This window comes from Sciurus carolinensis, chromosome 12, assembly GCF_902686445.1.
Source record: "Sciurus carolinensis chromosome 12, mSciCar1.2, whole genome shotgun sequence".
Classification (NCBI taxonomy): Eukaryota; Metazoa; Chordata; class Mammalia; order Rodentia; family Sciuridae; genus Sciurus; species Sciurus carolinensis.
This window is the reverse complement of record NC_062224.1, coordinates 29536841-29563102: the sequence shown is the minus strand read 5'-3', so window position 1 is coordinate 29563102 and position 26262 is coordinate 29536841. Positions and strand designations below refer to the sequence as shown.

Below are 26262 nucleotides of genomic sequence, written 5' to 3'. Positions count from 1 at the left end.
ACTGCAAGACAGGAACCTGACTCCAACACCCACTTCTTCCTCAATCCCAAACTTCCAAAGCCAAAGTAGCTCAGCGCCACCAAATCTGCACATGACATACCCTTTCATCAGAAAGGTCAAGTGCTCACCAAGCTTTAACCTGGTCACATGGTGACTCAATTAATAGTATCAACACTAGGCGCTGTCCCCTTCTGGGACACAGACAGCCCCAGGTGTGCCCACTGAGCCGGTGACTAAAACATGTGGCCAAGTCATGAAATTCCACACTGGACAGCGAGGGGTTCCCTCACAGATCAGGATACACCTGATCATGAAACCACAGCAGTGACAAGCCCTTGCCATGCCATGCTCGGCTCCTTCCCTGCTTCCCACCTGGCTCTTGGAGCCCTGTGTGAAAGGCAGAGGCCAGTAGGGCCTTTGAGGCAGTACCTGGCAACCGTCTCCTGGGGAGACAGCCCAGGGTGACACCGAGTCTGCTGTGTAACAGCACTTCACGTGAAGACAAGTGAAGTGAACTGGCTCCCGTGGGCAAATGTTCCTGGTACAATAAACCTTTGTTCAACACAGGTGCTGCTACTGGAATCAAACTCCCATCACCAACTTGTCAGCACACAACAGACCAACGGCACAAGGGAAGGAAATAAGGAACAATCGCATCCAGCCGAACTTTCTCAATGATAGGCCCAGTCTTTGGGGCGACTATATAAATCTCAAGGCGTTTCACTTTTTACGGTAGACCACCTCCTGGGACACTCAACACTGACTCAAACTTTATGGATTCTATAATAGGTTATGATTTTATTATCTTAACTTTGAAAACCTACTATAGAACATGTTGAGTTGACTCAATATACTCGTGACTCACAAGGGACAATGAAGTATCCCAAGTAACTTCTAGAAGTTGCCTAGGCATTAAGAGATCTTGGCTTTTTTGAGTATATCCACCCTTGAACTTTCCAACTGGCATGCACGCTTGGGTTTCCTTTAAAGAGGGGAATTGGCACTCAATCGACTTCATATCACCTCAAGATCTGCATCTGAGCTATGCATATATTAAGACTCTGGGAGGGTTATTTTATCTTTCTCTCCCAGTTCCTCTCCATCTTAGTTGCAGGCACACACAGGTACACACACATGCAGGCACATATGCACACCCATGAGAGAGCACACATGTGTGCGTGCGTGCGCGCAGACACACACACACACACACACACGGTTTGGTAGGTATGTATAAGGTGGTTCGACATGATCAGGCATGAGAAACATTGAGATAATTAGAAAATGTGATAGGATCAATAAAATAACAAAGAAAACTGTGTTGCATCAAGATATTGTTGAGAACAAACACAGTACAGAAACTTCAATTTTGGTTCCTAAAAATGCTTCAACATTTTTGAGAAACTCAAGTCATTTATATGTGGAAAGTAAAATACATGTACTGTACATTTTTATCAAATATGTTTATATACATAAATAAATAAAGCTGTCCTCAAAATGGCCAAAATAAAAAAAAATGAACAATGTCAAATACTGATAAGAAAGAGCAGGTGAAAATCATGTACATGGGGACTGGGGATGTAGCTCAGTTGGTAGAGTGTTTGCCTTGCAAGCATAAGGCCCTGGGTTCAATCCCCAGCACCGGAAAAAAAAAAAAAAATACATTTTTGGTGGGAATATAGAAAGATACAACCAATTTGGAAAAAGTTATATCAGTTTCTTATGAAACTGAACATTCACTTACCCTATTAGCCAGCAATTCTACTCCAAGGTATCTTTTCAAGAGAAATGAAAAATATGTACACGGAGGAATTGTATAAAATTTTCACAGCCAAAACTAAAACCAACCTTAGTGTACATCAGTAGAGAACTGATAAGCAACCTGGAGTATCCACACGACAGAAAACTATTTAGCAATAAAAAGAAACACACTACTATACTGATATAAGCCACAACATGAGTGGATCTCAACAAATATTATGGTGAATAAAACACACCACAGTATATACTGTCTGACTGCAGGTATATAAAGTTGTAGAAACAAACAAACAAGCAAACTATGGTAGAAAAAATCAGACCTGTAGTTGCCTCTGAAGAAAAGGGACAAGGATTTGCTGGGATGGAGAACGAGGGACCTTTCTGGAATGATGGCAATATTCTGTATCTTGACAAGGGTTTGGGTTGCACAGGTGAATGTATAATATTTATAATTATTGTATTTTCTTGTATATAAATTTTCTAAGAGAAAAATAAATATCAAAAACTAATGATATACATGCTGATGTATTTGGTTGAGACATTCTTGAAAATACATCAAAAAGTATGATGATTTACAGGTGGGTACAAGGATGACTACGTGAATAGGTAATAATAAAGCAAGTGTAGTAAAATGTTAATTGCAGAATCTAAGTGGTGTATATAGGTATTCCCTGTAAAAATTTTTTCTTTTCTTTTATGACATTTTCATAAAATAAGTTGGAAAATGTGTTTACAGTCACATAAAACAATCATTTTAAAAATTTGGGGGGGATTATTGTATAAGCAAACATAAGCCAGGAAGTTTTTCTTAAAGAGAGAAAAAGATCAATGTTTTGCAAGTAAGTTCAAATATCAAATAAATACTGGTATTTCACATTCACTTTAGAGCAAATCAACTCCTCCCTTTGTGCCAAAAAGAGAAAAAAGGCATCTCATGAATCCCAAACAGTCATCCCTGAGTGGTTGCTCTGCACAGGACCACAACCTTTCCAACAAACTTGCCACTGGTAGGCTCAAACATGATTCAGGATTCTCTAACATTACTGAACTTTGTACCCAAGTCAAATGATTCCTGGAACCCTGGCTGGGTATAGCCCCCAATCCCACATGGCTCTATTGAGTATCCCTTAAAACCTCTTGAGAGTTCTTTGTGTGAGCTGCTTATCTCTTCTACAAATCTGGATGCCACACAGCACCAAGTACCAAGCTTTGCTCTTAGAAGATGCTCGGCAAATAACTGTTCAAGGTCACTTTCCATGGATCAAAGGCAAAGAAGGAGCACACAAGGGAGTATATTTTGCTTTGCTTCACAAAAATTACCAGGACAATTAAGAGCCCCATTTTATACTGGTAAAATATCACAATAATTAAAATTATGTGAAATTGGGGCTGGGGATATAGCTCAGTGGTACAGCACTTGCCTACCATGTGTGAAGCCCTGGGTACCATCCTTAGGACTGCAATAAACAAATCAATAAATAGAAAAAATGTGTGAAATTAAAATTTTATCCTCAAACTCATAAATGACATAGTCTGAGGGTAAAAGCTCGGTGGTCCCCTGTAACACAGTGGATTCTGCTCATTACTGTGTCATTCTGGGAAAGTGGTATACCTTCTCTGCACCCCATCTTCTTCTATAAAATAAGAATGACATTTATCTTGCAAAGGATTGATGTGAAGATTAAGTAAGATAATCCATCAAGTTACTTTGTGTAATAATAAGCACCCAACACATTAGGTAATCACTACTGTATTTTTTCCATGTCCAGGAGAGTACCTGTCTCTATTACACTGACGTAATATTAAGTGTAACTGAGATATTATAAATATTTAATAAGTGTTATTTAAATGTTTAAATAACATTTAATAAATATTTAATAAATACTATTTAAATATTTATTATCTAAATAAACTTCACTCCTAGGTTCTCAGAGTCAAAATACAAAAACTCAGCTTTAAATGCAGTACTTTACAATAGCTTTTGTTATTGCATAAGCTGCATTGTTTTTATGTGTGCCCATGTCAAGTTCTAAAGTTGAGGGGCAAAAGGCACAAGTCACTTGCCCAAAATGTTTCTCCAGAATTACAGAGAGAACATGCTCAGCAGTTTTCCACCTCAACACCGCTAGTGACAGGTGTCTTCGTTCCACTGGAGATGCATGACCCATCCTCTGCACTAGGGCTGTGACCACTGAATAGCCACATCCCACAACCCCAGAATCTGGAAATGTATTCTGCCAAATGGTAAAAGGGACTACAAGGGTGATTAAAGTGCTTAAGGTAACAGAGAGATTACTCTGGATTATCCAGCAGGTCCAATCTAATCACATGAACCCTTAAAGGTGAGGGACTTTCTCTGGCTGTTGTCAGAGGCATAGCAGATTAATAAACCAGAGACATCTGATATACTGAGGATAAAATGTGCTGTTGCTGGCTGGTGACAGAAGAAGCAAGGTGACAGGCTGTAGGTGGCTTTGTGGAGGTAAGAAAGGCTCCTGGCTGACAGATAGCAAAGCAACGGTGACCTCAGGCCTGCATCTGCAAGTAACTGGATTCAGACAACTTGAATGGGTTTGGAAGCAGATTCTTCCCCAGAGCCTCCAAAAAGAACAGAGTTCAGCTGAAGCTTTGATTTTGGCCTTGTGAAGCTCAAAGCAGAGACTTAACTGAGCTATGCCCAGCTTCTGTCCCATGAAAATTGTCACATGATGATGGGTGTTCTGAACTACTAAATGTGAGGTAATTTGTTAGGGTCTCAATAGAAAACTAATGTATTGGCCCTGAAAGTATCTCAAATTCCCTACATGTCCCCTTGTCTTCTTTTCTTCTAAACCAAATATTCTCTGGAACTGGACCATGTTTTGTGAACAAGACTTTGAAACTACCCATTTAGCTGCTATCCTTTAAAAAAAATTTCTGAACTTTTCCACCCGTTGAATTCAATTCAGATATTCTGAAGCTGAGTCTGTGATGACCAAGGACCATGAAGTTCCTGTTGGAGGGTTCTGTGCACAGAGGCCTGCCAGTCCAGACCCCCCTCACCAAAACTTACACATGGATTACAAGGATAAACAGTACAATAAGCCTGGAAACCTGAGCTCATGTTCTCATTGGGTATGTCCAGCAGGATCAATAGTAACCTTAAATCTGCCACCTAGGACCAAAGGCAATCCTCTGAGGACGGCCAGGTCAGCTCACAACACAGTAGTATTATGTCCAAACACATTTTCTAGAAGCCATGTCTTCATCAAGACAACCCATGATCACCCCGGAATTTGGGGTAACCAAGTCACAATAGCCCTTCCTTGAACATTTTGGTCACCTGAAGGATCTAAGTCTTTTTCCCATTGATTAAAAAAGAAATATTAATCTGTCGTATTCTGAAATTTTGTTTCTGCCGGAGTTACAGCTCTTTTATTTGTATCTACATTTTGCAAACCCCCTTTTAACTTCAATTCATAAGATAGTATGATCCATGGCTTGACCCAGTCCTCATTCAAATTATTAACAAAATATGATTAAAAATGAATGATAATTATTAATAAACAACTAAATTAATAATAAATGTTATCTAATAATAAAATATCACTATCCAACATACATGTGTTTTAATTCTCTCCGTTAAGATAAATTTCCATCAGAAAACATTCCTGGTTGACCTTCCTCTCAGAGAGGAAAGATTTAAGCCACATTGTGGTGCGGAGGAACCCAACCACAACCACACTCTAATACTGTCGGCATGAAGTGGCAAAGAGTGACCCTCATCCATTGAGACTGCTGTTTTTGAAATCAGAAGTCTTTCCAATGAGTCACCTTATGGACTTAGGATGGGTTTAATCAAAGCATTCAGTGTCTTTCATTCATCTCTGTCAAAACCACAAATCCTTCCCCTACTACAAATTCAATCATTATCTTCAGTGTGTGTGCATGTGTGTATGCAAGCAAACAAAAATGTTCATTTGACTTGGAAATAGTTGTCTTTCCTCATTAAACTTCTCTCTCTCTTTGCAGTTTAAAGTAAGACAAGCAAAGTAATAGAATGAAACAATCTTCCATAAACTCAGTACTCACTTGCAAAGTATCTGGTTCTAAAATCGTATTTTCCTGTGCTGTTTGCTACTTCCCACTATTCCAAAAGATCTTGGATTTTTCTTATTTGAGCATATCTTGTTATATTTTCTGTAAAATTAGGGGTTTGAAACACTTGACGAATATATTAAATTTATATTTGATAATCTTATCTTCCCAGATTATATACTCTAAGAGAGCTTCACCTAATTGTCTCCATAATTATTAATCAGGGCACCAACTGAAAGTGGAAATCACTGTAACACAGGACTGCCCTACCTATCTGCAGTGGCTTGAGCATCCAATCGCCAAGACCCCCCCTTATGTCTAAGCACTTTCAGGAACACGGGGGGACATGGTGCACACATATAACCTCCTTAATAAAACTTCCTGGTATTTACTATGCGTGAATCCTTGATATGCCTAGAAATAAACATTACTGACAGGCGACAGTCACTTTCAGCCACCCAAGCATTGGCAGGTTTCAACTTACTAAACAGACTCTTGCTTAATTACATAAAAAGAACTTTAGTGTGTCCTTCTGACTTTATTCATTTATTTGTCTACTTGGACTGTAAAACATCAGAGGGCCAAAACTTTGAAATAAGCTTACACAGAATACAATACCCCCTCCTCCGACCACGTGCCAACACTTTTCATTTAATAAGTCATTTGGCATTCTGTCTTCATAGAGCAGATGCTAAGATGTGGGAACCTGATTTTAAGAGCAGAAAATAGCTGTAGGTGAAGGGAAGTAAGGATATACAGGAATGGCAAGAGTGTCCTACCAGAGAAAATAATTTAAACTGGTGAAGAACAGAAGGTAAAGGTGGGAGAGAGACACGCTTGAGGAAGACCGGGGAGGCTGGAAAGGCTGGACTTACTAATTCATGCTTTATACTTTGGGTAAGTGGGAAATACTCAAACATTACTCTGTAGGAAAGAACACTGGATAAAAAGGTGTTTGAAGAGAGAGAAACTGGAAGGCAGTCTGGGACAAAAGAACAGACTCAGAGGCAGGCATAAGCATGCTGGTGAGGACTCAGGTCTACACAGAAGTAAAACTTAAGAGAATGAAGGAGGGTTGGGGTAGGATGAGTTAAGTATACTACTCCAATATGCCAGGACCTCAGTCACCAGAAGATTCTCTCCTTTCTCCACTTATTTACCTTTTATTGCCAAAACCCAAAAGTAAAGAAGGTTCTAGCTTCTCTTCGTTCTTGACTTCTTTCTTCATTTCCTTGGGGGAAACTTGTGCTAAGCCAGGTCCCCATCCTTCTCCTTCCCAGGGACACAGGTTAGAATTTCAAACTCTCCACCGAATCCCCAGGGACCTCTTCAGCTGCTGTATTGGGACCTGCCCCAGGGTCAACCTGTCTCCCCCACTTGTCTACACTCAACTTGATTCTTTTGTTCTCAGTGAGAAAGCCAAGTGATTTCTCTTTTCCTGTGTTCCCTAACAGGCTCAGGGTCAAGGCTTATCCTTGGTTCCCACACTGCACCTGCCCTGGGGACACCTTCAATTGTTTAAATGGTGCCTATCCTGGAGCTACAGGGGCCCAGTTGCCTAAGAGACATGGATAAATACTGGGGGTGTTCTGAGCCTCTGTCTGAGACAACTGGGAGGCTATTCAAGTTTGCGGGGGTGGGGTGGGGGTGGGGGGGTGTTCCTAACATTTCAAGGCATTGAGAACCTGTGATGACTTCTGATCACAACTCTAACTTATTTTGCTACTAAGAGTTATGTTTCAACAAAAATTAGAGCATAGCTTCCAAGCAAGCAAGCTTTCTAAAAATGCTTTTTTCAGGTGGTTCAAAAGTCAACCAAGTTCTCTCTGCAGATGTGAATCCAAACTCTAGAAGGAACATGACAGACTTGATGTACCTTCCTTATGAAAAAAAAAAGTCCTAGCACACTGATCTCATCTGGATGAAAAATAGTTATTTTGGTAATCCTTCGAGGTGTTCCCCAAGGATTCTTGCCATGGCTCCAGTTTGGCAGAATTTTGTTAAACAGATGCAACAACCCCATGCATTTTTTTCAAATGTTATCTTTAGTAGCTTGATTCCAAAAAATGGTCCATGTCGAACAGTTGTATCCCTGTTTACAGTTTTTAGGGATTTGGGTCCATATTAGTTTCCAATTGCTGCAATAATATATTACCAAAACTTTAGTGGCTTAAAACAATATGATTTTATTATTTTACAATTCTGGAGATCAGAAGTTCCAAATCAGTTTCACTAGACTAATTTCAAAATGTTCACAAAGCTGTGCTCTTCCTGGAGGTTCTAGGGGAGAACCTGTTTCCTTACCTTCTAAAGGTGGCTCATGGTTCTTTCCTCCATCTTCAAAGCTGCGGGTGTAACATCTTTTATCTCTAACTCTGACCCTCTGCTTCCATCATCCCATGTCCTCTGATTCTACTCCTTCTACCTTCCTTTTATAAAGATTCCTGATTTTATTGGGTCCCCCCACACAAGTAATCCAGAGTAATCATCCAATCTCATGATCTTTAACAGAATCTTATCTGTCAAGTCTCTTGTGCCATGTAAAGTAACATACTCACAGGTTCTGGGGATTAGGACACTGATATCTTTGGTGCCATTATTCTACCTACCACAAGGTCTGTGCGCCTGGAGAGAACATTACCTTACAATTTACTTCTCTTGGTTTCTTCATCTTTGGAACAAGGAAAATAACCCTGATCTCCAAGATCCTGCTGGTATTAAAATGAGCTATGTAAATGTGCTTATAAGATTATAGATTGTATGGATTGCAAGGCAGAGAAAGGATCTAAGGGGATAGCCAGATTTTGAGTCCAATTAAGAAAATATGCTGGGGTGGAGAAGGGCGGAAGATGAGAAGGTAAACCTTGTGCACGGAATTAAAAGTTTCTATTAGTTATAAAGAAATAGAGCTGAAATAGCAGCTAAAGGCAAGAGATGGGAAAGGTGGAGCTATCCACACAGGAAAGTCTAATTACTGTAATCTGTAAGGATTCATATATTTTGTAAGGAATAAATGAAAGAAAGAAAAGTAACTACTTGCAGACTGACTTGAATCAGGGAGGAAGAGGAGCTGGCAAATGAAATGATTGATCACAGGAAGATGGACTCATTCAAAACATACTGACCAAATTGTTTATTTTAAAAGAACTTATTAAAAAGCCCCTTCCTAAAGTGGTAGTTGCCTTAAATTTTGCCTATTTACAAGTTTGGCTTTAAAAATATTAGGCATTTCTTTATATAGGGCATGCAAAGGGGTCATACTGTAGAATTTCTTTTAAAAACAGTTATTTCATATACTTAACTGATCTACTTAAAGTTTTATTTTAAAAAATATATTTAGTTTCATGTTTGCTGGAACAAAATAATTTAGTATGAATTGTGCTTTTCAACTCATAAAGTAGTTGGTAAAAATCTAGTGAAAATGATTTGTTTACAGTATTTCTCTATAACTTGATCAAACTGTGTGTGTGTAAAAATTTCCATTAAACATGTTTCATAAAAAGTACACGAGGTAGTTGTCATCACGAACTCTTTCATCTAAACCTCTGAAATGTTTATCTAAGTTTTCCTTCAATATACAGTATTATACATGTCTGGTGTCCAACTTAATTCCATGTGCTTTCTATTAAAACTAGTAAATTAGTACTTCCTAAAACTACCTAATATTTGCCAACAATGATAAAGTTGTAGAGTTTGATTTATAGATTTACAGAGATATCAGTGTCAAAAGGAAGAACTGATTAAAACTGAGAAAGCCATTTGAAAGCTATTAGTTTAGAAATTCACTCAGTGGCTGGGTGCAGTGGCACATGCCTATAATCCCAGCAGTTCAGGATGCTGAGACAGGAGGATCCGAAGTTCAAAGCCAGTCTCAGCAATTGAGACCCTGTTTCAAAATAAAACATAAAAAAGAGCTTGGGATTTAGTTCACTCAGTATTTTTCTTCCTTTGGTTAGGATTTTAAGCTAGTAGCCTATAAATTACAAAGTATTACATAACAAGCAGGAATATAAATATAATTTGTAACTGGGCACAGTGACCCACACCTGTAGTTTCAGCTACTCACTTGAACCCAGGAGTTTGAAGGCAGCCTAGGCAACATTGTGAACCAAGTCTCAAAAAACAAAAATCATAAAGTCATTTCCAAGACTTTGCCAGAAATCCCCTAGATGTCGCAGTTGCTTCTGTATGGAGTTATCACATCTGGCTTTCAATGAAGCACCAGTGGCTTCTGTCAGTCTAACTTCTCCAGGTTCCCAAGATGCAAGCCCCTGAGTTTTGTTTAGATAGTATGCTCTTGGGCTGGGCATAAAGCTCATTGGTAGAATGCGTTCCCAGCATGCAAGAGACCCTGAGTTTCATCTCCAGCACCACAAGAAAAAAAAAAAAAAAAAAAAAGTCATGCTCTTTGCTCTTAATATTATGACAGCCTAAGTCATGTTTGTTGGCTGACCCTCCTGAGAAACCTCCATTCATTGCTTCAGTCTTTCAACTGATCACAGTGGTCTAATAACTGAAGTTTGAGTTTGGCAAAGAATAGAGCTCTTGGAGAGAAGAGAGGCAGCCAACCATTCACTCAAATGTTATGCCAGATTGTAGCTTTTCTGGAAGAACAAAAAGTTTACACATTATTGCAAACTACCTTACTGTTAGGTAATAGCAACAAAATAAAGATGGAACAATGTAAGTCTGAGCATGAAGTCTTTCACCTAGTTCTGACCTTTCTTTTGGCATGTAAATAGTGTTGGGCTTCAAAAACATACCCCTATAGAGTACATTTGCACAGCTTACTGCTCTTCAAAGAGAGGGCCCCCTCTATCAAGCTTCCTCCATGCAGTTTGGTAAGACACACAGAAAGTCAAAGTCAATACTTTTGAATAACACTTTCTGTAAAATTTCCACAAAAGATACTGTAAATGCTTCAGAGCAACTCTATCTAGACCCCTAATAAAAAACCCAATCATATTCTTCACATTAATGATATTAATCACATGGCAACTAACCGCTGCGTTGGAAATCACTTTGCTGATTTGTAAGAAAATCTAACACCAAAACTTGAATTTTATCTTGAATATATAAACAGCAAAGTAAAGCCAAGAAATTTGGCAGACGTTGGTTTCTCCAGATGTTATAATAAAGATTTATTTAATAAAGAAGGTGTCATTTGGAATCTAGTTGGAATACTAGAGTACATGGTTTCTACATGTTTGAGATCTCTAAGTATTATGTGATTTCCAAACCCTGTTGGTGTACAATGTGTGTGTACATGCTTGTTCCAAATCTGATTCAAGTTTGTTTTCACAATGCAAGAACAAGTCCTACAAATTAGGTTTTGGAGAAATTAGACATTGAACTTTCCTTCTTAAAATGCATGCTAATAATGATAATCCCAGATTGCACTATGGTATACACATTAGCATCTTCAACCTTTCATCCATTCAGCACTACCTGAGCCCCAACTATGAGCAAAACAATCAGCAAACTTCTGTGAAAAATGCAAAGTAAAATCGAATGTAACATTTGTCTTCACTGTGTACAAGATCCAGGAGAACAGAGAAGACATGCATTTTAAAACTATTAGAAGACAGTGATGGGCTGGGGATATGACTCAGTGGGAGAATGCTTGCCTAGGCCCCAGATTCAATCCCCAGCACTGCAAAAAAACCCAAAACAAAGTAATAAATGTTAAGATGCTTTGAACAAACTCAGGGGTTAAAGGCAAACACATGTGTCAAAAGAGAAATTGTCCATTCCCTTAATAATGACTAGTTCAAAATCCAGATATCAGATGGTGAGATCCTGACTTTTGCTACAGCTCCCGGATTCAACACCTTAAAAATTCATCCTTACTCTAAATAACAAGTTAATGAATCAATCGAAGGGGAAGAACATTCCAAGACACTTGACTCCCACTGAAACCATACCATATACTAAGATACTCAGCCATGACAAATTCTCATAGGTTGATGGTTTTCCTCCCCTCTTTTCAGAATATCCATTTCTGAGTGTTTAGCAGCAACAGCTCAGTAAAGCATTAACTTAGACCTAAAATCTAGTAGGTTTTTGGTGACTTAAAAAATTGGAGCCATATCTTCCTCAATTTCATAAGTGCATGAACAATATTTCCATATATTACTATTTCCAGTGACATAAATCCAACCTGCTCTTTGAAAATAATGGCTTCATTGAGGCACAAATATCATATTCACTAAAATAGCTGATTGAAAAGAGCAGTAGGGTATAAATGAAAGAGGCTACGATTCAGTGCTGATGATCTAATGCCATAAACATTCATCTCCTACATGAAAAGACATATGGGTCTTTTTGTACCCTGTCAATGTCCCCCCTTCCAGAATGTAATGCTAAATTTATATATACATCATAATGGTCATTTTCTACCATAACCCTGGAAAAAACAATGCATGTTTTTGCATTGAATACAGTGAATACAGTCAAATGATGGATATAAAAACCTTTAATTCAACATGTAGGTAAGAAATTAAACCCAGATTGTGGGCAGAGCCTCCCCTCCCTGTCATGGTGTGTTAGGTCTAGGCTTCTCTGGTCCCTGGCATCAGGGAAGGGTTAGCATGAGGAAAAAAGCTAAGGCAGGGTCCCAGCAAGAGAACGCTGGGATGGAGCCCTCCTCCTCCCTCAGTGTGCAGGGCCAACTTTGCAGGCCACACACCTCTCTGTGATCTTGGGGGTCTACGTGGCCGCAGGGAAGTAGCTTTCCAGAGACCTGAGAGGCCCAAAGGAGCCAGGGGATGCAGATGCTCATCCGAGGGCCTCAATCTCATCTAAAAGGCCAGCAATAGAGAAGCACTTGATTTTGTCCCTACAAAAGCATGCCAAGGAAGCTTTGGGGGTCCCCCCCAGGTAAATTCAGATGTAAAAAACAAAAGACAGTCTTGTGGGCGTTCTCAGAGGCGACCACGTTACTTCCCTGGCTGGAAAGCAGATTTGCAGAGGCCAAAGATTAGACAAAAGGCAAGAGCTGGAGACAGACGGGTATATGATTTTTTTTTGTTTTAACTGGTTAGGGCTTTCCAATTCCAATATTTTTCTCCTCTCACGATGATTCCTAGGCCGCTGAGCAAATCTCTAAAGGTCTGCAAAAGACATCGGATAGGGAGAAGACCCCGAAACTTTCCCAAACTGCAGCAGGCTGGTGGAGGGCAGTAGCCGCAGAGCTCCGGGTCCTGGGGCGCAGCGGGTACTCCGGGGCGTCGGCCTCCCCCTCCCCACCACAACAAAAGGGCCGAGCGCAGCCTCGGAGCTGGGATTCTAGGACTCCAGCCCCGATCCTGGATTGGGGAGCGGCGGCAGCAAGCCCTGGGCCACCCTCTTCCGTGGAGGATATGGAGCCGCGTGTCCGTATCACCGCATAAAGGAAAGGATCTTCGGTTGCATCCAGACCAGCCAGCAGCAGCAGCAGCAGCAGCAACAACAGCTGGTGCCCCCGCACCCCCGCCCGCCCCAGCCCCCCGGGAGCATCTGCCCAGCGGGCCCCTCGTCCCCTTGCGGCGCCGCCCCCTCGGGAGCGCAGCGCGGTGTCTGCAGGCCCGGCGGTGCGGCGCGGCTCTGGTGCGGCTCCGGCAGCGGCTGCCGCCTCCACCACAATGCAACCCGGGACCCTCCCGCCGCCGCCTCTGCGCCAGGCCCGGCGCGACACAAAGCCCCCGGCCCCGCCGCCGCCCACCGACCTTGGGCTCCGGCGCCTGGCTCCCGCAGCGTCTTGGTGACCGCCTTCCAGACGTGGCAGCCCAGCAAGCAGAGCAGTAGCGCCACGGACCTGCTCATCTCCGCGCCGCGGGGCCGCGGGCGGCTCGGGCTCGCCGACGAGCCGGCCAGGCAGCGGCGCGTCACGGGCGGCCGGGCGCCGCGCCTCCCTCCATGTTGCCTGCTCCGCGCGCGCCGGGCCCGCCGCCCGATTGGCCGGGCCCCGCAGCCCGCGGCCGCTCCCTCCTCCGCGCCCCGCGCCGGGTTTCCCCGAAGAGCCGCGGCGGCGGCTCAGCCAGCTCCTTAACCCCTTCCTGCCCCGCCCCGCCGCGCCGCCCGCGGGAGGCGGCCAGGCCCCGGGCCCTTGGTGCCACCTGGTGGTCGCCGCGCCGCGGGAGCCTGGGCCCGACGCCCCTGCTTTCCAACAAGCTGGCCCCGCCACTCTGAACCTCCCCAGTGCATGTCCTGGCCTCCCGCGACGTTGTCTTGCTCAGAACCCCGAACACCACCTTTGGCACAGAGTCAGCCTTAGCACCCTCCATTTCTGCAGCGTGGAAGGAAAAAAAGCCCTTCCTGCCAGGGTGAAGACCTTCATGTCACACCTGGTTACCTGTGCAGTCCAAAGGAAGCATTCGGGCCTTAGGTGTGACCTCCCTGGGTTTCCTAAGTGTAACTCCATCCTGCAACTATTCATGTCACTATCCTGTGTGCCCCAGGGTAAATTTGACATGCAACATTCAAGGTCAGCTGGAACAATCCCTAAACCTAAATCCACAGGAGTAGGCCGACAGTATCCCAAAGTGGATAGATGAACAGTTTCAGGTAAAAACTGTGCTTGGATATTACTAGAAGCCTGGGGTAGGGAGGAAATTTTCATTTATCCCTGGGTGCCCTCCCCCACGCCTTTGTTTTACTGTGTCTTGTTAAAGAAAAATGTATTCATAAGCCTTCGTTAAGGTCTTCCTCATGGAGACCCCAGGACTAATGTGATAGATATAGTGACTACTGCAATGGGGTTTTAGAGCAGGGGAGAGGTTGGTTTCAACTTTGAAAACCGCATGGGCAAGCCGGAATTTATAGCCAAGGAGCATGGTGGGGGTCACTGGATGGAATGTTACCAAGAGGAAATATCCAGCTATATGGAGGAATGGGTTCTGGCTAAAATTACCTAACAGAATTCTTGCCGAAGACAGGTCAAGGTGATTAGAAATCACCTGGAAGATGGTGGAGGATGAGGAACTCGATCAAACATGGAGGGTGATCAGATATCCAGGACACAGGTGGTGGGGTGAGGTTGGGGGTGTTCTTGTTAAGACTAGATTTTAAAAGAAGGCCACAGATGGACCCAGTTCAAGAGCTTGACTAATGTTTAATCAAGCGAAATATCTTTTTCAGCCTTCACAATGTTAGAGGTAGGAATTGTTCCCATTCACAGGTGAGAAAAGAAAGGCTAAAGAAGCTGAAAGGATTTGTTCCAATGCACACAGCTGATCAATGGAAAAGCCAAGAGTCTCATAAAAGTCAGTCTGACACCAAAGTTGAGTATTTTCACAAAATTCTCCAGACTATTCTTAAGCCTTGGATGTCCCCATCACCACCCCAACATCCCTTTCTCTCAACCCTGTCTGTATGCCTCCCTCCATATAACCCTCATGTCCACCCATCTTGCTCCACATTACTCTGACCTCTGCTGAGAACCGAGGCTCTGAGGAAATCCACTCCAGACATATTGTCTGCCCAGCATTGCTTCCAAAAGACTAGGCCAGAAGGAAGGTCATTACTGCAATTTTATTAATTGAACATTAAGGCAATGGCAGGCACTGTACCAAAAAGAAAATGAAGGATGGCACTTACCCAGTTGGCTTATAATAGACAAATTATTGTAATACACAATAAAAACTAGGTGGAGAAGCCCATCTGGGTTTTATAGTCACCCTCAGGCCCAATGCCACAAAGCGTGCACCTGCACAGGGTGGCAGGTAGTCAGGAAGGCAGAAAGAAACCCCACAATTGAGACTGATTCCCTTCTTTCAGCTGGAGTGTCAAAGCCTTACCATTATTCCAGGGTCCACCTATAAGCCAGGGAAGACCATCCAGCTCAGCTGTCAACTCCAGCTTGGGTGCTAGGCCATGGGGACACAAGAGTCTAGATCATCTAGATGACTTGGTGGATGCTGGCTTCACAGAACAGGCTGGTCCTGAAGTTTTCAAGACACTTTCCTGGGGTAGAAGGCTGCTTCTGACAGAAGTGGCATTAAAACTCTTCCCAGAGTTGAGACTTCTCACTAAAACAAACTTTGTGGAAGTTCTCTGACAGGGATGTTGGTTATAGGAGACAGGACCAACCTAAAGAAAATAATAACAACAATTATAATCAAGAACCCAGATAATTATTAGCAGGGCATGTGGGTCTCCTGCAAAACTCTGGGAACTAAAGTGTCAGGTCTTGTGAAGAAATGAAGAAAACTAGTATTCTGGGAGTTCCTTATATATGCCCTCACTGGAATAGAGATATTTCCTCATAACAACTTGATGGTATTGTTTTTATTTTATAGATGAACAAATGGAGGCTTAGTAACATTAAATAATTTACCCAAAATATATAGGTCTAATGATAGCAAGGTCAAATTCCCTACACCATGGCACGTTCAAGAATAAATATCATGCAGATGATCCAAGTTGTTTTAACTACCTGTTCTAGACCCAGTAAAGTCTAAATCTAGTCAATAATGTGGTGCTAATATCAGTTTCCTGACTTTGATAATGTACTATAGTTCTATAAGATATTTCAATTGGAAGAAGCTAGGGGAGCTATATACCAGACGTCTCTGTACTATCTTTGTAACTTCTTACAAATCTGTCATTATTTCAAATTAAAAAGTTTTAAAAAGAAAAAAAATCCTCTTCTATATAAAAAATTTTAAGCCTTATTTTTTCACTCAAGAACAGGTGCTTGTGAGTGTGGAGTTCTAGAACTTTTAAAGATGGAAGAAGTCTTAATAAAGTCTGAATCTTTTGGATCAGAGTCCTGGCTACAGATGCTTGGGCTTGATGGTTGTTATTATTATTGAGTGTGTATCAAAACTTTGATGGACAGCATAGCCCTTTAGGAAGAGTTTATGTACCTTCATAGCAACATTCAGGTTTATATAGTTTCTGAACCACCACCCCCATCCCATTTTGCAGCTGCCCCTGCAAAAAGGAAAGAAGTTAAATAATTTGCACAGTACATTCTGCAAGCCAGTCTCCAGGCCAAGAAGAAACTGGGCCCCAAGGGGCATTCCCTCATCACATGGATATTTTCCAGTTTCTTGGGTGGGAAGTTAGACGAGCACAAATTCTGCTACATCACACAAGCAAATACATTTGCACATCATGTATCCAGAATTATGTAAGAAATAATCACACTTATCCTTTACTGGAATAAAAGAGTACAATTTACCTTTTTTCGTGTTCAGATCATCAGACACCCACTCTGCAACTGCAGGGGGAAAAAAATCACTTGAGAGGGAGTGTTTGCAGAACAATGGAAGTTAGGAGTGTTCTTTCCTTCTAGAACTTTTCCTGTTGCTCTTATTAAAATCTCACATTGTTTGACTGGAGATGAATTATGACTGTGCTTATTTGAAATTGCTTAGAAGCTGCTTGACTGTGCAGCATTTGATTTCAATTTTCGAGACTTGTGCCAAAAGAAATCATGCCAAGAACTTTTCCTATCTGAATTTTTGAGACCTTGACTTCAGAGGCTGTGTCAAGGTTTCTCAGCCCAAGATTATTTGTTCTCTTAAAGTTTTTCCTGATGTTGGTGCCCATAGGGTGGAATTTTAATTGTCTGAGTTTACTTCAAGAGGCATTGTCCTCCCCTTTCCCTTCCTGGCTCTTGCTCCTCATCTGTCCCTGAGTCAGAAACCACCAGCATGCAAACTTATTATGAGATTGTACAGGTCAGGAAGTGTGTCATGGACATTCCTACTTCTGTTTGTTGGTGTTTTTATTAAAGTCAGATAAAATGTAGCCATAAATAGAAATCCTAAGGGTACCACATTTCCCCCCACCCCCAAACCCATTTGCCATCCATTTAAAAAAGAAAAGAAAAAATATAAGGAAAATACTGTCAAGGGACCGATGTGTTTAAGTGAACCCTACCCCCTCCCACTTTCTTCTTTATACATCAATATATCAATCCCAGTGGCTTTCCAACAAGTTTGTTCTTTCAAAGGTGCCCTTCGTTCTTTCCCACAACCCCCTTTTCTTAGGTAGGTTCCCAGCCAGTTCAGTTCAGTTCTTTCCCATCTTGTTCAGGAAATAATCCAGTGAAAGATGCCTAATGGCAGCTTCATGTGAGAAGTTGCAAAAGTACGTGATCCCGTGAGAGTGAATCTCTGGTGGTGTAATTGTAGATTCCTGTATTCCTGTTCTATTTTGTGCACCCCATAATGACTAGAGGAGTGTGGGGCACTTCCCAAGCACTTGATCAATAGACTTGGCTGTTGGAAAGAGTATTCAGAGGCTAGGGACCAATGGAGAGTCAAGTTGCTCAGCAATTCCTTTCTGGACAACATTCTTTTTTGGTGAGCCTGTTCCATTAGAGCATGGAGAAGCTTCCAACTCTATTCTTTGCTGACCCATTGAATTGCTCTCACACAGACGAGGAAAATGCAAGAAAAGTAGGACAGTAATCTTCCATGATCTTGCTGGAAGATTATCTGAGACTCTGGGTCTGCCTTCAGATGCATGGAAGGGAAGGCATCTCAAGGAAGCAGGGAATAGGAAATTTCGGTTTTATAAAAACAACTAAAAAGAAAGGACTCAGGAAGATAATGGGGAAAATAAAGAGGATTATTAATATTAATTGGGCTTGTTTTTTGACTGTTTCTGTACACAAAATGGGGAAAACTTGCCTGTAGACCCTTTCTCTAATCTCTAATATTCAAATTCAATCTTTGAATGACACTTGTTCTTTTCTTTTCCTTCTTCTTCATTTCCTCCCTGCTGAAATTTGACTGGACACTACCTGCCATCAGAACCTTTCTCTCAGTGTCCTGATTCTATTTAATTATGAAACAAAGGATCCTCTTCTTTAGAGGATCCATATATGTGGAAACGGGGGTGAAGAGGTGATTTTTCAGAGCAAATAATATTGTAGGTTTAGATGCACTTAATTTGAATACAAATGGCTTTCAGAGATCATGTTTTGTATACAGTGAAAGGACTGGATGAGCCCTATTACCTCTGAAATGGTTCTCTGGTGAGTCTAAACAGGAGTGCTTCAGCTGCTAATTTTCTTTTCAATTATCTTTTTTTACGACATAGACTTTAATGGACGAAAGGATGTTCAATGGTATATATTTTAAAGTTTCATGCAAACCTTAGTCAATTTTCTATAGTTTTATTTCCAAAAATTCTTAGAAAGTAGCCAAGACAGAAACTACAAAAAAAAAAAAAAAAAAAAAGAAAAGAAAAAAAAAAAAAGAAAAAGAAAAAAAAAAAAAAGAAAAAAAGCTGGGGGAAGGGAGAGCAAGGAGAAAAGATCCGTTCAAATTCTATACTTTCCTGTTTGGGAAATACTGAGTGAAAACCAATGGTTGTCTTCCAAAACAAAGAAGAGGGAAAAAAATCAATTCTTTATAGTCCTTGAAAGGTCTGGTTTTATGTATAAATATGGGTCCTCGGTTTTACAAATGCATTTTATGTCTCAGCTGTTTATTTGTAAGTCAGTGACTTTTCTCATTTTATGCTATAAATTCTGGTCGCCCAGTAATATATCTGAATGTAGAGTAAATAGTTTCAATCTAAATATCCCTGAACCCTGTGAATGCTTTTGCTAAAGATCAATATATTCCTGAGAGTCGTGGGGTGGACAGAGGGAGAGAGTTCCTTCACATAGGGAGCTGTGATTCTCAGGAAGTAAAGGCCTTAGGCTGATTTGGAAATAAAGGTAGAAGTGATATATTTAAAACTTTAACAATCAGGGTCTGAAAGAACTTTTTCTCTTTTGAACACAGGTTAGAGCCTCTATCAGGAAGGGCTCACACGAAGGAAAGAGACATTTCTCCTAACTTCTTCAGCCAACATTCTACAGGGAATTAGGGGCTTAAAAAAATCTGTGCAAGGGCTGGAGGGGGCTCAAGAAAAGCCTTCCAGAACAGTTTTGCCTCCTAGGCAGCTGCTCCCTCTGCTTCAGTCAAGAAAGAGAAGAAATTGAACTGAGCCACAAAGATTGCATTTAGGAACCTACACTCTTGTGGAACCCAGGGATCCAGAAGCTGCACTTCCTAGCACCCTCCTGCCAGGGACTAGCCACAGGGAAGCTGCCCCAGCAGAAAGGCCCAGTTTGTCCCGACCAATGCTGGCTGGCCAGCAGCAGGGAGACAGCCTTTCTTTAGCTTTCCAAATCTCCACCAAGAGCATCTACTTGGCAGAACCTAATGCCCTTCCAGAAGCTTAACTTTGAGGAAGTCTGGAAACATCATTAGGAATAAATAAATAAATAAATAAATTTAATCTGTGGAGTATGTGACAGCATACAGAAGGAGGAGGTGCAGATGCTGAGCACCAGCTTTCCCCTCACTCCACAGCACTGAGCCTAGTGGTCACATGTCATAGCACCCCAGTTGTAGGCTTAAGGATAGTCCAAGTATCCAGTGGCTCCTTTACAATGGTTCTGTTCTCTTCTCTGCAGTTTGAACATGAAATGCAATGGTAGGAATCACAGAATGCTATAAGTCAAAGGAATTTGAAAGAACAGGTCCATTTCTGTTGTTTCCCAGATAAAAAAGCAGAAAATTATAGTAGGGTTATGGTCCAGGCTACCACATGACTCTTCTCGGGGATATAGGCTACCTTTGCAGAAGAGTAGAAAATTCTCTCTAAGCATCTTCCCATAGAAGCTACCTCCAAACGTGTAGTCTTGCCCTAACAGGTCACCTTGGACCCTTGTGTATAGGTACAACTCTGAGCCCAATGTTCCTTCAGAGATTTAACTTGATCATGTGTTTTTCTCTCAGATCCTCTGACCACCCTATCTAAAGTATCCCCACTTCTTCAACTTATTTTCTGATCATTCCATGGTCTTTCTAATACCTATCACTATCTGAGATGATCTTAATTACTCATGCATTTATTCAGCTCTTATAGTCTGTTGTCCACATTCACATCAAAATATCAGCTCCTTGAGAGCAGAACTTTTGTCTAACAAATTGCCATATTCCCAGCACAGGAGAAAAAAAAAAAAAAAAAAAAAAAGGTTGGCACAAAGGAAATGCTCACTAACTGTGACCCAAAGTGGAAAATCATGTCTTGCATTGAGGAAATATTTCCTTCTAGTTAGTCTAAATATATTTCTGCTACCTTGGATTAATTAGTGAATTGGCAAGTAATTATTAAGTTCTCACCATGGGTTCAAAGTTTAATAAGGTAATTCAAGTCCCTTTCTGGTTTGTTCTCCTCCTACCTTTCTGAATGTTCATCTCAGTGCTACTCTTCGGAGACCCCACTTCCTGAGCCCTGAACTGAGCCCAATCTTTTCACCTTGGGAGCTTTGCTAGGGCTGACCCTCTTCCTGGTGTGCCTTCTTTAATCCTTCTCGTCCTTCAAGTCTCACCTGGGCTGTGACCTCCATATCTCTCTAAGCTCTCTGACAGGTAAGGTCCATTCCATTCTTTACTAAGTCTAGTTAAGTTGTTATAACTACACATTGCCTTATGGCGGGGATGACTGCTGCCTGGGCATAGGTTAGACCATGTATAGAAAAGATGTGTAGCCAGGTTCTAAACTGAGTTGGGGTTCACACTGTAAACTGAGTTGAGGTTCACACTGGTTGCAATGCAGGCAGACTGTCTCCAATGCTCAAAGATGTAACATCTGGCGCTGCTATCTGGGAATGTTTTTGTAAACTTTTGACCTCTGTATGTACACTCTTCTTGGGTTGTGACATCAGCATTTAGGGCAAAGGTTTATGTATACAATAACTCTTCAGAATCTTCTCCTTGAAAAAAGGGCATCCTCCAGTCATTTAAAATAAACTCCAAATAGGATTTCTGAAAATCTGAGCATGACATCTTTTCCCACTGCCAAGCTCTTGAAGGGACCTTCTCCTTTACATCTCTGTACCTCCCTTGAGATCTCAACCATGTCCTACCCAGAACTGACTTTCAATCATGTCATTGACTTACCCATTGGCTAGTACAAGTGGATTTGATTGATAAGAAATAATTCAGATTACATGAAAATTGTTAGGTAGAGAACTTGATTTTGACGCACACGTGATCTTATTGAAGATCTATTCTTTCAACTATATTTAAAGAAAGGAGTTATGTAACAGCAACATTTTTGTCTAAATACATTTTCTTTCCAAATAAATATTTTTTTGAGTCACCATTCTGAAAGACTTAAGCATTGCCTCCCCGACTTCATCTGCCCAACCCCTCCTTCCAAGAATCTGCCCTTCCCTAAAGTGAGGTTGTTGGCAGAGATCTGTGGGAAGCAGTCCTGGGTGCATTTCCCAGAGGAGAATGGTTTGACCTGGGGAGGGGTGATAGGAGAGAGGGACCTAGAGAAATTCAGTTATAAGGTAGAAGTCTCTTAAAGGAAATACAAGTCACCTGGGGTATAAGTCACATGGAAGAGCCTGAGCTTTCACTTCGCAATAGTGTCAGATGATGCCCAGTGGGGAAAGGTTAGATAGTAGCACAAAAGGATAAGATTTCTAGGTTATTATTCCTAAAACTTCTGGTTGCCGTGAATGAAGGAAACTGATGCCTCCTTCACCACAGAAGGGCGCATATCAGTAGTCTCTGTGTTCCTTTCCTTAGCCTATGCTATGGTTTCAATGCATCCTCCAAAATCCGTGCATTGAAAACTTCTCTTCCAATGCAACAGAGTTGTGATATGAAGAGGTGAATAGGTAATGAGCGCTCTTTCCTCATGCTTAGATTGGGTTAGTTTATTGCAAGAGTGATTTCCTGATGAAAGAATGAGCTTGGTCCCTTTCCTTTCTTGCTTATTCTTTCTCTTGGTTGCTTTCACTTTTGTCATATCTTGCCTTTCTGCCCTCCCCCATGGGATAATGTAGCAAGAATCCCTCACCTGGAGATTGGACTTCCCCAGCCTTCAGAAATGAGTTTCTGTTGTTCATAAATTACCCAATCTGTGTATAGCACAAATCAGACTAAGCCTGTGAAGAGGTCATATCTTGTCAGGGGTAAGAAGAGACCCCATTGGGGATAAAAGGGCTGAGAGTTTGGGTTGAGGGCTATTGGGAAAAGTCAGGAGGGATGGAGACATTTGCAGCACAATCTGGAATCTTTAGTATCCATTTTTAAAATAAAATCAATTATTTACAATATTTTTTCAAAATTGCCAAGTTGTGGAGCTAGGGATGTAGCTCAGGGTTTGAGCACTTGCTTAGTATGCACAAGGTCCTGGGTTCAATCTCCAGTATCATACCAGAAAGAGAGAGAGAGAGAGAGAGAGAGAGAGAGAGAGAGAGAGAGAGAGAAAAGAAGAAGAAGAGGAGGAGGAGGAGGAGGAAGAGGAGGAGGAGGAGGAGGAGGAGGAACTAGAAGAGAAGATTTTTCCTTTGGAATTGGTTCTTCTATAAATATCATTACCCAAAATGTTGTACAGGTTAAAATTGGAATATTGGATGAAAATAAGCTTTTAATTTTCTTGCTATCCTTGAACTTTTGTGTGAAGTCTTGTCTAAGACCTAAAAGCCTAGGGCAGCTATTTCCAGATGACAAAATCCTGAATGTGATTCCTAAGGGGTCTCTAAATTTGAACTTTCAAATCATTACTATCAATCTCTGTCCCTTTCCAAACACTCATACCTATACACCAAAGAAATTTATGGTCCAGCTTTTTTTTTTTAATGCTTGCATAAGTATAAAAGATTTTAAAACTGAGGAGAGGCGGCAGTCCCACTCAACATGACAGGAATAGCACCTTGAAGTTGTGCATGAGTTACAAGAAGGCAGAAATGGGCTTACCCACCAGGAGAGGGCGGGGAGACCTTAACTGGGTGAGTTGAATTCCAAACCTGCCCCAGAAGTTCTGGGATAAATCTGCCTACATCAGACCAAACTCTTTGACTTCTACCCCATAGAGACAGTTGTGGGTGTGAGTTGGGCACAGGGCACATTGTTTTGCTAGAGTGGTCTCCAACCCCCCTACATTTGATTGATATCAGAACCCATACTTTCTTCAGAACCCATAGTTTCTTTTTTTTTTTTTTGGTACTGGAGAGTGAATCCACAGGTGCTTAAGCACTGAGCCACATCCCCAGCCCTTTTTTGTACTTTATTTAGAGACAGGGTCTCACTGAATTACTTAAGGCTTCACTAAGTTGCTGAGGCTGGTTTTGAACTCGTGATCCTTCTGCCTTAGCCTCCCAAGTCACTGGGATTATAGGCGTGCACCACTATGCCCAACAAAGAACTGATATATTCTTTTTTTTTTTTGGCGGTGCTGGGGATTGAACCCAGGGCCTTGTGCTTGCAAGGCAAACACTCTACCAACTGAGCTATATCCCTGGCCCATAACTGATATATTCTTAAAAGATCTTCCTTTGTTCTCCTCTTAGCCCATGTGGCTTAGGGCTGGCTCTAGGGGTGGGCATGTGATCCAGGTCTGGCCAGTCAATATCTATACTCCTTTCCCCAGCCAAGTTCAGGGGTGGGAGCATGATCTAGTCTGTCAAAGTTAGATGTCAGACTTGATTTCATCTTCTTCTTTTTTAAATGCTTGAGAGAGCCAGGTTCTTCTGATTGGAATTAATGGGAGGAGAGGACAAAGGCTGGCAACTTTTGGCAGCCGTCTTACCACCATGAGGAAAGAACATAAGGATGGACCCCAAACAGAAGAAAGCAGAACTAAGAGATGGAGAGAAAGCAATGAGCCCCTGAACCTAGTCGGTTTCTGAAGTTAGCTCTCCCTTGTATCTTCACATATTGATCCAATAAACTCATTTTCTTTTTCCTTAAACCATTTTAAATTGGGCTTTCAACACCTAAAACCATAATAATCTGGCTAATATGGTTGGAGAACAGAAATAGTGCGCACCCACAGTTTGGTGGTTCTAGATGCTGCTTTCAGGATGAGGTTGAACTGATCTAACTTCCTGCTGCCCTTGACCATGTTTTCCCAGTGAAGAAACGCTTTCTTGAAGACTCAATTCCTGCAGTGAGGCACTTCTAGGATATTTCCCCTGTGGATAAGCATCTGATAAGACAGCAGCAAAGCAAGCATATCTGAACGTGCTGGATGTTTGCCTCTTTCAATCCTGATACATACCGAATGTACCAAGTCTCAACCACTGAGGACTCTCAGTGTGTTTGAGTTCACATCTTTATTAGGGTCTGAAACCTAACTTGCCCACCCTAGTCTTCTCTTTTTGCTTATCACACATTCAGATGCATTGGAGATACAGGTAGAGATCTACCTGTATCTCTGTCCTTTCACCTCCACAGTTGGAACTTCACCATCTTTTATGGTTGGGTATCACAAACCACTGCCATCTGAGAACTGCATTCTGGGTAACAGAAATAAGTCTTTTTTTTTTTTTTTTAATGGGATAATTTACAAAAACCAGAACTGATATGGTAAATATTTTAGAATTCAACCATAGATGAAAACCAAGTTTTCAAATATGAATGTTATCCTGGCCAATAAATAGAGATTGTCACAGAGGAGTTAATTAAACATAATAAACAAGCAGAACAGGAAGTCACTATTTTTCCTGTCTCCAAAGCTCCTATTACAGAGGAAGGAAGGGCTAATCAACAAGGAACCAGGAACACAAAGAGAATGGGAGGCTCCATAGCAAGGACGGAGTATTTGGCAGGCAAGGAAAGCAAAGTCACACATTTAATCCTCGGTGGGAGTTTCAGCCCACACTTGGGGGGAGGGACAGGGAATAGAAAATAGAGTTTGCACAGATCAGTTATCTACAGAGTTAATCACATAAAATGGGATTATGGTTACAACATTACAGTGGAATTTGTGGGTAGGTGTTCCCCGATAGCTTTTGGAGACCTGATAATACATTGCAAAGAGCTCTGAAGACTGAAAAATAAAATAAAATAAAATAAAATAAAATAAAATAAAATAAAATAAAATAAAATAAAATAAAATAAAATAAAATAAATTTAAGTGAGGCTATTATATGGAAAAGAAGGAATGGGCCAGAGGAACAGAAGGAGAAGGTGGCTGGAAGATTAAGAAGAGGATTCTTCCTATTGTTGAAGTACAGAGAGGTAAGATGGCTCATTAAGAAGCCAAAATGAAATGCATGCCACTTCAAAGGCTTCAATAGTACTGAGATTGGAAACAACTGAAAACAACTTGGTATGAAAATGCTCAAGAGATTTCCACGTGAATCTGCAAAGTTCCAATGCCTCTTTCTCACATATAGTGTCTTACAAAGTCAATGTAGGAGAGAGACGTGAAACAAGGCAGAAGTCTTCATGTCCCACACCCCAGTAGAATTCCACAACTCCATGACAATTGAAATATGGCTATAGTTAGAATAGACATTGCCCCTTGCTATATGCAAGGCTGCCAGCATGTAGAAACCAGTCATATTATGCTCTCTGGGAGGATAGGCCTTGTGCCTCTCCCCCACAACCTGAAGATAGCTGCTCACATCTGTTCGACTACTCCCCCACTGAGCATACCATCTGTCCCTGTGAAGAAGAGAAGCCATGTGGC

At 41.5% G+C, this 26262-nt stretch overlaps 1 protein-coding gene and 1 non-coding gene across 3 annotated transcripts in view; both read right to left on the bottom strand.

Moving 5' to 3' along the window:
* Fam171a1 (family with sequence similarity 171 member A1) overlaps nt 1-26262 on the bottom strand; it is a 154977-nt gene that overhangs the window by 106420 nt on the left and 22295 nt on the right. Inside the window, exon 2 of one of the 2 annotated variants that reach the window (XM_047521277.1) lies at nt 15609-15900. Coding sequence is in view for 1 of the 2 variants with exons in the window: in XM_047521276.1 (XP_047377232.1) it covers nt 13539-13635 (97 nt within the window). In the remaining variant the exon portion in view is untranslated. Of the gene's footprint in view, nt 1-13538; nt 13847-15608; nt 15901-26262 lie in introns of those variants that run through there. The other variant, XM_047521276.1, reaches the window with a different exon arrangement.
* Nucleotides 24014-24090, bottom strand: Trnaa-ugc (transfer RNA alanine (anticodon UGC)). Its single transcript has one exon. It is a non-coding gene; the product is annotated as a tRNA-Ala (tRNA).